Here is a 14,320-nt window from a genome sequence, read left to right as displayed (position 1 = left end):
CTGCTGTCCCTGTGGTGCTTGTCTGCCAGCCGGCAGGAGATGCAGCCAGGTGGCAGTGGCAGGCGGCTGAGAAGCACCTGGGGCTGCCTCCGTCGTGCCTCCTCCATCAGACGTGCAGTGCAGGGCGATGGAGGTGTGGGGGCAGCCAGGGGGGTGGGCAGCACCAGGCGGCTGAGATGCACCTGGGGCTGCCTCCGCCGCGCCTCTTCCATCAGATGTGCGGTGCGGGGCGACAGAGGTGCGGGGGCAGCCAGGGGGGTCGGCTCAGGCAGCTCAGGGGATGCAGGCAGGTCCTGGTTGTGCTGGGGGACCTCCAGAGCACTCGTCGCTTCTGAAAAAGCAAGAGCATCCCCCAGACCAGAAGGATGATGGCAGCCTTCCCACACCTGCTGACCTGCTGCAGACAGCCACCCGTCACCTCTGGAAGCCACAAACTCACCAACAATCCAGGTGAGGAAAATGTCCATTTCCACATCGTCCTCCGGTCTCTTGCTGCTGGGTGTCTCTTCTGGAACAGGCAGAAAATGCCCAGTGGGGCAGGGCCAGCTTTCCCACGCCCGCTCAGTGCAGACACCCCCCCACCAGCTCTGCTGCCCCCAGACTCACCGTTGCTGATCCACGCCAGCAGATCGTCAAAGTCTTCGCTGTTGTCCAGGATGCCGGTCTCGGATGTGACTTCTGGAGAAGGAAGAAAATCCATTGCCCAGTGGGGCAAGGCCAGCTCTCCCACAGCCACTGGGTGCCAACCAGCCTGGCCAGCTCTGCTGCCCCCAGACTCACCGTCGTTGATCCATGCCAGCAGATCGTCCATGTCTGCGGTGTCCTGCAGGGTGCCTGCGCTTGTTGTCTGTGCTGGAAAAGCCAGAACATCCCCAGTGGGGCAATGCCAGCTTTCCCACAGCCGGCCGGTGCGGACAGCCAGCCGCCCGCTCTGCGGCCCCTGAACTCACCTCCTGATTCCAGCGTGGCAGCGCTGCAGGTGAGCAGAGTCGTGTTGGGCTGGGGGCAGACGTCGGTGGGCGCTGGATGCCCCTGGTCCTCCATGAGCACCACGGCGTCTTGAAAGGGCTCCATCGGCGGCTCCCAGCTGGCGGGCAGGGTGCAGGGCACGGGGAGCACCTGCTGCTGCAGTGCCGGTACCTGCAAGAGAAGTGGCGGGGGGCCGGGGCGGCCGGGGGCCTGCAGCAGGCAGGTGCCTGCGGGCTGCGAGGGCTCTGCATGGGGCACGGCCGCAGGCCACAGCCCCATGGGCTGCTGGGGCAGCAGCGTCCCTGCCGGCAGGGGATGCCCCCAGCAGGGAGCAGGGGCGGTGGGGGGAGCCATCGCTGGGTGCAGCCCCCCAGGTAGCAGCTGCAGCAGCGGCAAGTGCAGCCCTGCAGTTGGGGGCAGGCCCCCAGGTGGCAGCTGAGCCACGGTTGGGGGCAGCCCCCCAGCTGGGAGCTGCACTGCCTGTCCCCAGACACCTGGTACCCCAGGCCAGACAGAGGCCTGAGGCGCCAGGTGGGTGGCAATGGGGACAGGGAGGGGTTGGGGTGGTACCGGCATCGGTCCGCGGATGGTGGGCTGCATCCAGGCGGGGTCCGGTGGCGGCACAGTCGCTTGAGGGAATGTGGCGTCAGGTGTCAGAGGCACCGTCAGCGCTCCTCGAGGGATTCTCTCTGTGGGGAAAGGCCAGAAGGGGCACTGGGCTGAGATCTGGGCTGCTGGGCTGAGATCTGGCTCACGAGGGTGGCATCTGGGGCGCTGGGCTGGGATCTGGGGCGCTGGGGCCAGCTGAAGCTCGGGAGCAGGGGGAGCCTGCTGCCTTACCTGCCATGACAGCTGGAGAGTGGCAGTTAGGGGAGCCCCTCCCCCAACGGGGCTTCTGTGACCGTTGGGCTCAGCCCCTTTCCCCCAGGCTTGCCATGGTTTCATTTCTCATACCCAAACATCCTTCCCGTCCCATCTCTAACCTGATAGCGTGGACGTTTGCTCCTGGCTTCCAGTGTATCTTGGGGCAGAACAGGCAGCACTGTCTTTGCTGCTCTTCCCTCTTTGCTGCTTCCCTTTCCTGCTCTTCTCCTCAGCCACCATCCGTCCAACCTTCAGCTCTTCTCCCTTACTCTTATCCTCTCCTCTTCAGCTCTTCTGCTCTTTTTCTTTCCTTGGATGCTCACTCCTCTCTCTCGTGCACGTCTACTCCTCTTCTGCTTTTCTTTCTTACCCGCATCCTCTCCCGTTCTTCTCATCTGCTCTTCCGACTTAGCCGTATCCTCTTTGCACCTCTCATGCTCTCCTCTTCTTCTCTTCCGACCACTATCTGCTCTTCTGCTCGAGGGCGCTTTTCCTTCTCTGCTCTTCTGCCCTCTCTTCCTCCCTTCTGCTCTTGTTCTCTTCTGCACTTCTCACTGACCGCTGTCCTCTCTTCCCGTCTTCTGTCCTTCTGCCATACGGCTATTCACTCTTCTCCTCTTCAGCTCCTCTCCACTTCTGCCTTTCTGCCTTACCTGTATCCTCTCCTCTCCCTTTCTGCTCTTCTCCTCGTCTGCGCGTCTTCCTTACCTTCACCCTCTCCTTTTTCTTCTGCTCTTCTCCCCTTCTGCTCATCTCCTCTTCCCGTTGTTTTGCTGCCTTGCCTGTCTCCGGTCCTTTCCTGTCTTGCCCTTTTTGTCTGCTGCTCTTCTTTCTTACCTGCATCCTTTCTTCTTCCTCTCTTCTGCTCTTCTTGAGTTCTGTCTTACCTGTATCCGCTCTTCCCGTCTCCTGCTCTTTTCCTGCTCTGCTCAGCGTCCAGACCCTCAGCAAACCCGTGGTGCTGGGCAGGAGGTGAAGCCAGGACCAGGATCTCACCAGTGTAAAAGCAGTTCTGGTTCAAACCCTCACCTTGCTGCTTTCCTCTCGTCTCAGCCTTGCTGGCAGGGTGCAGGAGAGCATCTTGGAGACAATCCCACAAATCGTCAGAGGTGGGAAGGGAGCAGGAGAAATCAGCCTGAAGAAAACCTAGCTACAGTCAGTGCAGCATGATAGAAATGAATCCATCCTCTTAGTAAAACAAATGGACATAGAGGGAATGCTTCTGGGCATGGGGACCTCAGGTGTTGCTGCAGGGGCTGAGGCTTGTATCCTGCATTCAGGCCATCTGATCTCTTTCCTGGTAAAACCAGGAAGAGAAGGTGTAAGATGGGGAATACTCATGCACAAATAGGCTTGCTTAATTATCTTTATCCCAAAAGGAGACACAGAAGCTTTTAGTTTTCTTTATTTGAATAAAGGGAGGGTCCACTGGGGCATACCCCTGCGAGGTCTCTCAAAGTCTCAGGGGACAGAGACACTCTTTTATCCCTGTTCCCTAATGTTAGTGGACCCTTCCCCCTTTCCCTATTGCTAAGGTACTCAGGGTTCACATTCTTCTCAGTTCACCTATTACACACTCATCTCCCCCCTGTAAGTACCTCCTGTGGAATGCTATAACAGGATGGAAGGTAATGCAATAATAGCAGGATGGAAAAGTCTTTGGCTACAGCGAATGAGAACAAGCCCAAATGCAGCAACAGCAGACATTAAGGAAAAAGGCTGCTCTCCTTCAGAAGGCCTCAGGCAAGTAGGGATCTCCAGAGAGATACCCTCACCTCCACTGCCAACCATAGAGTAAGGGCTGGGAGAGGGTGGATCCTGGCTTCATCCCTTCCTGTCACTCAGGTCCACTGCATGCACCTGAGCTCCCCTGGGTTGGCCCTGCCTTCCCACCAGGTGCTCCATCACTGTTTCAGGCCATGACTTAGCATTTCCGCTATACCCTGCCATTTCCTTTGTTGTTTTCCCCAGCTGTCATTGTATCCCGTTTGACAAAATGTATACTCTTTGTTCTGTCAAGCATACGAGATTTACAGGCAGAAGCTAAGCTAGCATATATTGCCATATACCTGCAAGATAAGTTTGTTTAACTAGTTCTTCTCAGATCTTATTTTGCAAGGACATTCTGTTCTTTCTTCATCTCAGCAAGCTAGGGCTCAGGAACCAAGAGCTCCCCTCTGGAGCCCTCCAGCTCAGGACTCTCCTCTTTTGCAGAGCCCAGTTATTTTTTAGGTGGTCAGCCAGAAGAACAACCGGTCAGGGAGGACATTGCTTGCTGTGGGTCTTGGCAACTGTCTCCCTCTCTGGAACAAGAAGATGGATCAGATCTGCTTTTCTTTCCGTTTTTGCACGACTTTCCAAATCTGTGCTCTGCACAGGCAATGAAGGGCACCTACCACGGGTGCAGAGTAGTCTGCTCCCAGCTTTGTTGCAGGCAGCGGTGCTCCTTGAACTATGTCATGGGTTTGCCCTCTTTTCTCTATTGCACTCTTAAGATTTCTTTTGCACTCACCCACCTTCACCTTGTGAGGCTCACTAGTGCTGCTGCACGCAGGCACACTGTAACTCTTTGGGACATGCTATCCCACTGAAAAAAAAACACCTCATTAGAGCAGGAGAGCCTGTGGATCTGTTTAACCAATTGCCTGTTTGTTAACACTTCTGTCGTTCTGCCCAGACACTCTTGTCTTTTGTCTTTTTTATTTGAAAGGGGAGTTTCAGTTTATGCTCAGGCTTCACTATATGCAGCACAGGCATGACGTACCAGTACAAAAGCATGGAATGACTTCCTGATGTGGATACTACTTCACTTGTTAGTAGGAGGGAACAGACCAACATCCAAACAAACATTTCACACTGAAAGACTGAAATAACTTACTTACAGGGATTCTGGGCGATTTCCTGATGTATTTTATAAGCCTGGGTGCAAGAAGTCACTTGGTTTACAAAAAGTTTATTTTTAGGATTTATGTCTTGTAGCAAACGCTTTGAGAACTCCCTCAGAGCAGCACTGCTTGTGCAGATAGGTTAGACCAAAGCTGGAGAAGCAAACCACCTTCTTTCATCAGACCAAGTTTTCAGTTCACTTGCAGTGCCACAGTGTGTGTGTGTACTGATACATACGTACCTTTAAGACTCCTATGGACTCCCCTTTCCAAGACTTCCTGTTGTTCAGTTTCTTTGATTAGCTCTCTGTAAAAGGAAATAACATTCGGTCTTTATTGCCTTGATTTGTTACTCTTTGTTTCCATAAAGTAACTCAAGTTCTGCCTACTGATCAATCCAAAGAGCAATCAAAGATTATGAATAAGGGTCCCTTGGGAATTCACAGAAGTTGTGGATGCACCCTCTCTGGAAATGTTCAAGGCCAGGCTGGATAGTGCTTTGGGCAGCCTGGTCTAGTGGGAGGTGTCCTTGTCCACAGCAGGGTGGGGTGAAATAAGATGATCTCTGAGGTTCCTTCCAACCCAGACTGTTCTGTGATTTTATGATCTTTTAACTTTACTTAATATCACATTAAGAATAATGCTCGGAAATGCCCAACGCTCACCAGGAAAAACTCATATTAAAATGCTGTGTGGTTGTTTGGATCTTCTCACTCCTTCTGCATTCCCAGCTTTTCCTGCTGCAGTTGAGCTGCTGGAAGTAGTAACTACTTCTGTCTGCCCCCTGATGTCTGTTCCTGATACAGGACGAACAAACAGATTTCTCCAACCTGTTACTTCATTTCCATTTAAAAAGGTCTAGTAAGCTTAATGTTGTTGTTGTCGTTTTGTTTTGTTTGTTTGTTTGTTTTCCTGTCAGGAGATGTATGTCTCACGCTCATCAAGGTATATGGGTTTGGAACCACTGCGTGCTGTTGTTGTACTATTTCATTAATTTTTCTCAAATCTTGCACTAATCGGTAGGAAACCTCAGGTTCTGTTTGACTGGCAAAATGGGGGTATTGAAAGGTGACAGATGTGGTTCCAGCAACCCATCCCTTAGTAATCACTGTTTTACAGGTTTAAGGCCAATACGTCCCTCAAATGGAACTGGATATTGTCTCTGTCTTAGGACTTCATGTTTTTCTTGCATTTTTATTTTCAAAGGGGTTATTTTTAATCCCCCTCTATTTCCTCCTTGGACCCAAACCGCAGGGTCTATCTCTCTCTCGTCTGCCTCAGTTAATACATTCACTGATACAGTAATCCCACCTTGACACGTTGTTATTTGCATTCCCAGTTTCATCAGCTATCCACAGCAAGTTGGTCCCTGCATCAGGTACGTAGAATAATTGTCCTGCTATTGCTTTAAACACGAGTTTCAGCTCGATACTGTCATCCCAGTTCCCTCTACCCCCAGTTATCTTTAAGGTCTCATTTGTTAATTTGAGTCCTGAGAGCTCAATGCCTTGGTAAGATTCGGGGACTTGGGTACAGCCTCCCTAATCCCAGCCATTATTATGTCTCGCCGATCTTTCCTATTTTGCCGCTCTTGTGGATTATTACCATCCCAGTTGAGGTCTTCCACTGGCTATTTTTGCTCTGCTGGTACCACTCCAGGACGCCCTGGAGGGTTATTCTTTTCCCACTCTTGCGTAGCTGCTCACCTAATCATGCCATGCCTCTTGCTTCTCCAGTAAACAACAGAAGAGACATCAGTTCCATCCACGAGTACAAATGTAGCCCCAGAAATTGATCAAATTGTTCTGCTACTCTTAGAGGATCCTCATCCGAGGATTTCAGTTCCTTCTTAAAATGTCTAACTTCTCCACTAGTGAGTGGGGAGTTTAATAGTTTACAGCCTATTTGTCCTTGTCCCAGCGGGAGCTCCCGTAAGGGGTACACTGAGGTGCTGGTACAGCTGGTGTCTGGGAAAGGAAAACTTTGCATATCACTTTTACATACAGGGTCTTGCAAATGACACCTGGAAGGAGGTACAGGCAGGAGGCCCAGCACCCTGCAACCTCCAGGTGAGTGAGAGCAGCCAAGGATTCCTTTGGGATCTGCAGGTTCGTAGTGTGGAGCATTACGTGGAGGAACATCTGAGTATAGAGATGATGGCAGAGGTACGGAGCTAAGCATCACAGAGAGGCACAGTCACTCTGCTTGTTTCCCAGCACAAGACAGAAACTAGGAGCAACGAGGAAAATGTGGACGCATTCTGCTTCCCTCTTCTGTCCCACACCTGCCCTGTCAGAGGGGAGGAACAGCCACGCTCCCACTGAGACGTTCCTCTCACAGCCAGGCAGCCTCAGGTTGGAGAACTGCTGGCTGCAGGATGGGAAAACCAGTTGCAGGAGTGCGTGTACACAGGAGTGTGCGGAGGAGCGGGGTAGCAAAAGTGTGTGAGTGCATGTGTGAGTGTGTGCGGGGATGGGTGGTAAACGTGTGTGCATGCATGTGCGGAGTGCAAGGATGGGGTTGCGCACATTCGTATGAGCAGAGGGGTGTGCAAAGGGGTGGGGTTGCACATGCATCGGTGGGTAAGCGAGGAAGAGGTGGCACACGTGTGTGTCCCCAGGAGTGCTCAAAGGTGTGCGGTTGTACATGTGTGTAGATGCAAAAGCGTTCCTGGATGGTATTTGCACGTGGATGTGCAGAGAGTTTGCCAGCATGTGGATGCATGTGCATAAGCAGCGTGTGAAGGGATGTTCTTTCACGTCAGGGTGTGCACTGTGCATTCATGTGTGCAAAAAGGTGTTTGCAGGTGTACTGTTTGTTCTTGCACACTTGTGTGTATGCACATGGCTGTGAGCAAGGCTGTGCAAGCCTTCATGCACGAGTGAGCGTGCACGTAGTTGTGGACAAGGCTGGGGTTGCAGACATGTGGGTGTGCAGGGGTGAACAAACCGGTGCAGTTGCACAGGTGTGTCCACGCATTGCAGAGATCTGTGCATGCATGAGGGAAGGTGTGCAAGGACGAGGTGGTACGTGTGCGTGTGTGTGCGTGTGTGTGTGTCTGTGTCTGTGTGTGTGCAGGCGGGGAGTGCAAGACTGGGGTCGTGCCCATTTGCATGAGCACAGAGGTGTGCAAAGCGGTGGGCGACTGCTACTTGCAAGAAGCAAGCGTGTCAGTGCTCCAGTTGCAAGGAAGTGCATTGCTGGAACAGGTCAGAGCTGAGCCTGCAATTGCAGCCTTCTTTGCACAGCCCACCGAGGGTGACGCAGTTGTGCTTTCTGAGCAGCTCAGGGACGTTCTGGACAGAAAGAGCCGAGTCCAAAGTGCCTGGTGTGAAGTGCTCCGAACATTGGGCTCTCTGGGTGAGCACCGGGCTGACAGCACCGCTCCCCTCTGCCCTCGCCTGGGCCTGCTGGGAGCTGCAGGGCCTGCTGGGAGCTGCAGGCCCCGCAGGAACTACCACTCCCAGGATGCAAAGCTCTTTGTTTTGTTGTGTTTTGTTTTGTTGTGTTTTGTTTATTTGTTTCTGGGGGGCTGCCATGCTCCAAGCAGTTCTGTTCCTGGCAGTGAGGCTGCAGGGAGGTCGGTCATCTCAGCAGTCATCGATGCTGTAAGTGCTGCAGCTCTGCAGCCATGTATGGCATTCCTAGTGTGCAGAGACAGACGGGACCCAGAGGGCTTATGGAGGGGATGTAGAAGGGGGGGACATAGATTGGACTTGGAAAGAAGATGGAGGGGATATGGAGAAGACTAGGTAGAGGGCGTAGAGAGGACGTAGGTGGGACATGGAGGTGAGAGAGATGGGGCGTGAACTGGATAGAGAGGGGTGAGAAGGCAAGATGGATCGTGGGGACATGGGCACAGGTCAAGGGCCAAGTCCAGCTCTGCAACCACAGCAACCTGTCGGGGACGCCGGCCTGCGGCTGGGGCTGGAGCAGAGCAAGATGGAGGGGGGAACCCTCAGGAACCGAAAACATCTTCCAATGGGGCTTTCTCCATACCTCAGCCTGCAATGCAGCCACACGACCTAGGCAGGCCTCAGACTCTGATCCTGCTGCTGGGTACTGCAGGGTGCAGCCTGGCTCAGTCCTCTCTGCGCCTGGGGACTGATGGCTGTGTGTGGGATCGCAGTGAGCCTCCTCCACTACAGGCTGAGCCACTCAGCTCTCCAAGAATTCCCATAGCCCTTTCTCATCCCTCCATTCCCACGCAGAACTGACTGAGGAGGGGAGGGGTTCCAGGAGGGGAGGGATGGGTCCAACGGTGGTGGCAGATCTGGGTCGCTGCCCTTTCTGCTGCCCAGATTGCCCTGAAGGTGGGCCTGGGTCCCTGGGGAGGTGGGCTTTGTAACTGAATGAACGGCTGCAGGCAGAGGTATAGCAAAGTGAATGCAAGACATTTAATAATTGAATGTACAAAACAGTAAATAAATGACAATAGCTTGTGTTGCCAGGAGCGCATGGACAGTAAGCAAAGTGTTGTGCAGGCAGGGAGAAATGAGTGCTGTGGGTCCTGGGGGCAGCAATGAGAGATGCTCCTCCTGCTAGTGCTGTTCCACTGGAACGTCCCTTTGTTTTTCTACTTCTGGGAATATTTGAACTGGTTGAAAGATGTCTACAGACAGAAGTGTAGCAAAGTGAATGCAAAACATTTAACAAGTCATTGAGATCTGACAGTGAAAGCAACTTTCTTTCCAAATATCTTATTTTCAGGAAGGAGGGTGGGACGGGAAATTGGTATTTCAGGGAGAATATTTCTTCTTTTTGGGAGCTGTGTTTTATGTGTTTTATATCTTCTTTTGGTTTCCAAAGTGGCATTTTTTGTAGAAAATGGATTATATTCGGATGAAAAGAGATATTTAACGAGAAAATATCCTACTGGTGGCATCAAATGAATTTTGATCAGGAAATGTTTTCTTTGGAAGATAAAAATCAGTATTTGTCGGAGAAAACATCCTATTTTGGGAATAAAAAGCAGCATTTTGTGTAGAAAATTTTGGGGATAGAAAGCAGTGTTTTGGTGAGATACTATCTTCTATTTGGTAAAACAGATGATGTTTTGGGGAGAAAATGTCTTATTTTGGGGATATAAGGTGGCATTCTGGGAAGAAAATGTGTCATTTTTGAATACTACACTTGATGACACTGTCTCCCATGCTAACCTCCTGCAGAAGCTGGCAGCCCGTGGCTTGGATGGGTACACTCTCGGCTGGGTAAGGAGCTGGCAGGAGGGCCGGGCCCAGAGAGTGGTGGTAATGGAGTTAAATCCAGTTGGAGACCAGTCACAAGAGGTGTTCCTCAGGGGTCAGTGCTGGGGCCTGTCCTCTTCAGCGTCTTTATTGATGACCTGGATGAGGGCATCGAGTGCACCCTCAGTAAGTTCGCAGATGACACTAAACTGGCTGGGAGTGTGGATCTGCCTGGGGGTAGCGAGGCCCTACAGAGGGATCTGGACAGGCTGGAGAGCCCGGCTGAAGCCAGTGGGATGAGGTTCAACAAGACCAAATGCCGGGTCCTGCACTTTGGCCACAACAAGCCCAGGCAGCGCTATAGGCTTGGGGCAGAGTGGCTGGAGGACTGTGTGGAGAAAACGGACCTGGGGGTATTGATTGATGCTCGGCTGAACATGAGCCCACAGTGTGCCCGGGTGGCCAAGAAGGCCAACGGCATCCTGGCTTGTATCACAAACAGTGTTACCAGCAGGAACAGGGAGGAGATTGTCCCCCTGTACTCGGCACTGGTGAGGCCGCACCTCGAGTACTGTGTTCAGTTTTGGGCCCCTCACTGCAAGAGAGACATTGAGGCCCTGGAACGCGTTCAGAGGAGGGCTACGAAGCTGGTGAGGGGTCTGGAGCACAGACCATGTGAGGAGCGGCTGAGGGAGCTGGGAATGTTCAGCCTGGAGAAGAGGAGGCTCAGGGGAGACCTTATAGCTCTCTATAACTTCCTGAAGGCAGGTTGTAGTGAGCTGGGGGTCGGCCACTTTTCTCGTGTAATCAGTGATAGAACTAGAGGGAATGGTTTCAAGCTGCAACAGGGGAGGTTCAGGCTGGACATTCGGAAGTATTACTTCTCGGCAAGGGTAGTCAGGCACTGGAATGCACTGCCCGGGGACGTGGTGGAGTCACCGACCATGGGGGTGTTCAAGAAACGTTTGGATGTTGTGTTGAGGGATATGATTTAGCTGGGAAGTATCGTTGATGGTTGGACTGGATGATCTTTTAGGTCTTTTCCAACCTTGATAATTCTGTGATTGTGTGAAGGAGGGAAACCCAATACTTGTGAGTGGTCATTGCATCTTAGGTCTGGGCTCAGCCCGTGCAGCAGCACCTCGGGGCTGGGGCCGAGCCCGGTGCCTGGGGCTGTGCTGCCTGCAGGAGGGCTGCGGGGCTGGGGCAGCCGGTGTGGGTGCAGCACATGGGCATGGGGGAGGGCCGGCAGCAGGGAGGGCGTTGGGCCTGAGCCCCGCTCGTGTTGGTCACAGCACAGGGGCCGCAGGGGACGCCAGGAGCGCAGAGCAGGGAGGGCCGGCCGAAGAGATTCCCTTGTGGTGGAAGGGGGAGGCCGAAGGAGGCCGAAGGAGGCCGAGGGCCCTTTGCTCAGGGCCGGCTCCTCTGTGCCCTCTTGCTGGCCGGAGAGCAGGGCTGCCCGCTGGGCACAGCGAGTGCCTTCTGGCTGCCGTGCCGTGCCCTGCCCTCCAGCCCCCTCCTCATGCCATGTGGAACGCCAGTGCCAGCAGTGCCAGCAGCGCGGCCGCCATTTTAGAACCCTGGCCATGTCACAGCCGTCGCCTTGGTCACCGCTGCCCCACGCAACGCACTCGCCTCTCCGAGCTCTGGCCGTCAACAGCCATGTGGGCAGCCAAGAGAGCGAGGCTGGACGATGGGCAGGATGGAGGTGGGAAGGTGGAGCCGGGGACCGCAGGATCCAAGAGGAAGAGGGGGCCCGCCATGACCATCGGGCAGCAGACAGGCAAGAGAGCCCGTTCCCATCGCGCCTGGACCAGCCCCGTGACCACCTCCGTGGAGCCCATGGAGGTGGATCCACCTCTGGACGAGCCCATGGAGGTGGATCCACCTCTGGACGAGCCCATGGAGGTGGGTCCGCCCGCGGCACAGCTGGCCTGGCACCACACCACCGTGCCAGGCCCCGCATCAGTACCACCAGGGCTGCAGCATCGCTGGTCCAGGCGCAGGGCTCCTTCCCATCTGCGCGGCCCCTGCCCCCGGCATTAGCCGGGAGGCTTCATTTAACATCTGCTCCTCCTCTGCGGGTCCCCGGTCCCATCTTAACCCTCCTATGTCCCATCTTAGCCCTGTTTTTATTGTTGGTTTTCTTGTTAATTTAGTTGTAGGGTTAGGAGTAGGTTGTTGTTTGTGTTTTTGATTAGGAGTAGGTGTTACTGTTCATGTTTTAGTGTTAGGAGTAGACGATTGTTCCTGTTTTAGAGTTAGGCTTAGGTTACTGTTGGTGTTTTATTGTTAGGTGTAGGTTTTTGTTCCTGTTTTAGAGTTAGGCTTAGGTTACTGTTCGTACTTAGAGTTGGGTGGGTTCCTACCAGCAGCTGGCAGCAAACAGCGCTCACTCGGTAAGCACACGCCTGCTTTCTCACCCGAAGACGTGAGCGCTGCTCCACGAGTGCGGAGATGTGCTGACATCTCCCAGGGATGGGATTTGCAGCTTGTGACTCTTGTGTTGCAGGTTGTCGAGGGGCAGCGCGTGAGTGGCTGTGAAATGCAATTGGGCTTCAGGAGAGCAGTCTGGAGCTGCGTCTGGAGCTGCCATTGTAAGGTAGGTGTGCCTTACTGTAAGCGTGCTCTGAAGCAGTGCTGGTTAAGCACGGCTCACTCCTCTGTCTTCAACAGATCAGCTTTCTGCTCGCTTTATTTCCGTGGCTGGCGGTGTAGAGCACAGCAGCAGCAAGGCCGCGAACACGTCCACAACCAGGTACGTGAACGTGGGTAACTTTAATGGTAGGAATAACATTGCTGTGATAGTAATAGGGCAGTGGTTACGTGTGTGTGATGGAGCTCAGGGATAGGTTTAATCTTGCCTGGTAAGCTCTTCCGTTATTTGACGTCCACCCGTCCTCTCTGCTTCTCTTCCCCCACCTGCAAGTGCAGCAGTACCGAAGGCTGAGGGCTCTTGTCCTAGGCAGGCGGGCAAAGGGAACTGGAATGCAAGTTTGATGTCCCTCTTTGTTCTCGGGTCAGTAGGCCCTGGATCTCTTCCGAGCAGCTCTCTAAGTTAGCCTGGAAATGTTTGCTAGCAGGAAGTGACCCCGTCGCAGTGCCTGAGACTAACGGTGCCTTTTTCCCCCTCTCAGCAGGCAGCCTCCGTGAGAGCAGTGGAGCAGCAGGCTGTCTGCACTATGGCTGCTGAACTGCATTTCTCGCCACCTGAGATCCCTGAGCCCACACTAATGGAGAACGTGCTGCGCTGCGGACTCTTGTTTGGAGCCCTTTTCCAGCTCCTGTGTGTTCTGGCCATCATCCTGCCAGTTTCCAAGTCCCCAAAGGCAGTAAGTAGCGCTGTGTGAGACTGATAGCAATGCTCAGGCAGTGGGCTGGGAGGGAGCCGTCTGTAGCTGCTGCCTACGGCAGAGTGCCCCGGCACTGCTGAGAGTGCCGCACTTGGTTCTGTCCTTCCTTCCGCACTCCAGCAGCCTTGAGGTGCCAGCTTGTCCTATCCTGCAGCTGCTGCTGCGCCCTATGAGCTGCCAGGCAGGGGGTCCACTAGCCAAGGACCACCTTGCTATAGAGGACTTTAGGCTCTGGTTTGCATTGGATTTTTGGGAACTAGACAGAGGTGGAGTTTCTAATGTGCCCTGAGGTCAGGAAGGCGATTTCCTGTGCTGGCCCCCAAAGCTGCTCGGTCAGGTGACTTGAGCTCCCAAAGCCAGCTGTCAGCCAGTTGATAGGGAGCTCCCTGACTGTGTCCCAATTGCTTCTTGTAGGACTCGGAGGGTTTTGAGTCTAAGACTTGGGAGACGGTGAAGAAACCCAAGGCAAGTGCTGCACAGCTGAGCAAGAAAGCCAAGAAGGAAAGCAAAAAGAAACGATAAGGGCTTGAGCAGTGAGGCGCAAAGGACAGCAGAATCGCTTGGAATGCTTCCTCAGAGGTGCACCAAAGGACACAGACTGCGTGGTCCTGTTTTCAGGCATGGCCGTGCTTTCCCTTTTGTGGACTGCGGAGAGGAACTAAGGAAGCTGTGTCTTTAGTCATTACCAGTATCCCGCCTATTTGATTTCCCATTGAAATGCATTTTGGTCGCATTTAGCATCTCTTTCTTGCAAATAAAAGCGGAACAAACATTTGAATAGTGGTGCTGCCTCTTTCAGTAGCTGCTCAAAAGGTGCCTGGCTCGGGCTGGCAGTCGCAGGGCCATGAAGCGGTCGGCTTCACGTCCCTCCCTGGAAATGGAGCTGCTCGTCCCACGTTTCAATTGGCTGGGAGTGTGGATCTGCCTGGGGGTAGCGAGGCCCTACAGAGGGATCTGGACAGGCTGGAGAGCTGGGCTGAAGCCAATGGGATGAGGTTCAACAAGAGCAAATGCTGGGTCCTGCACTTTGGCCACAACAACCCCAGGTGATGCGACAGACTTG

At 53.7% G+C, this 14,320-nt stretch overlaps 1 protein-coding gene across 2 annotated transcripts; it reads left to right on the top strand.

The window, feature by feature from the left end:
* Positions 1–11,901: 11,901 nt before the first annotated feature.
* Positions 11,902–14,013, top strand: LOC140265225 (protein MANBAL-like). 2 transcript variants are annotated; one of them, XM_072361128.1, is made up of 5 exons: positions 11,902–12,303; positions 12,417–12,506; positions 12,581–12,662; positions 13,042–13,236; positions 13,672–14,013. In XM_072361128.1, exons 4-5 carry the CDS (start codon positions 13,087–13,089, stop codon positions 13,777–13,779), a joined length of 258 nt encoding a protein of 85 aa, XP_072217229.1. In that variant the 5' UTR covers positions 11,902–12,303; positions 12,417–12,506; positions 12,581–12,662; positions 13,042–13,086; the 3' UTR covers positions 13,780–14,013. The 2 variants fall into 2 exon arrangements, with proteins under 2 accessions (XP_072217229.1, XP_072217230.1); XM_072361129.1 differs by lacking the exons at positions 11,902–12,303; positions 12,417–12,506; positions 12,581–12,662 and having other exon boundaries at positions 12,894–13,236.
* Positions 14,014–14,320: the final 307 nt, after the last annotated feature.

The sequence above is a fragment of the Excalfactoria chinensis genome, unplaced genomic scaffold, assembly GCF_039878825.1.
Source record: "Excalfactoria chinensis isolate bCotChi1 unplaced genomic scaffold, bCotChi1.hap2 Scaffold_72, whole genome shotgun sequence".
In the NCBI taxonomy this organism is placed as follows: Eukaryota; Metazoa; Chordata; class Aves; order Galliformes; family Phasianidae; genus Excalfactoria; species Excalfactoria chinensis.
The sequence above is the reverse complement of the archived record's forward strand: the minus strand, read 5'-3'. Positions and strand labels throughout refer to the sequence as shown.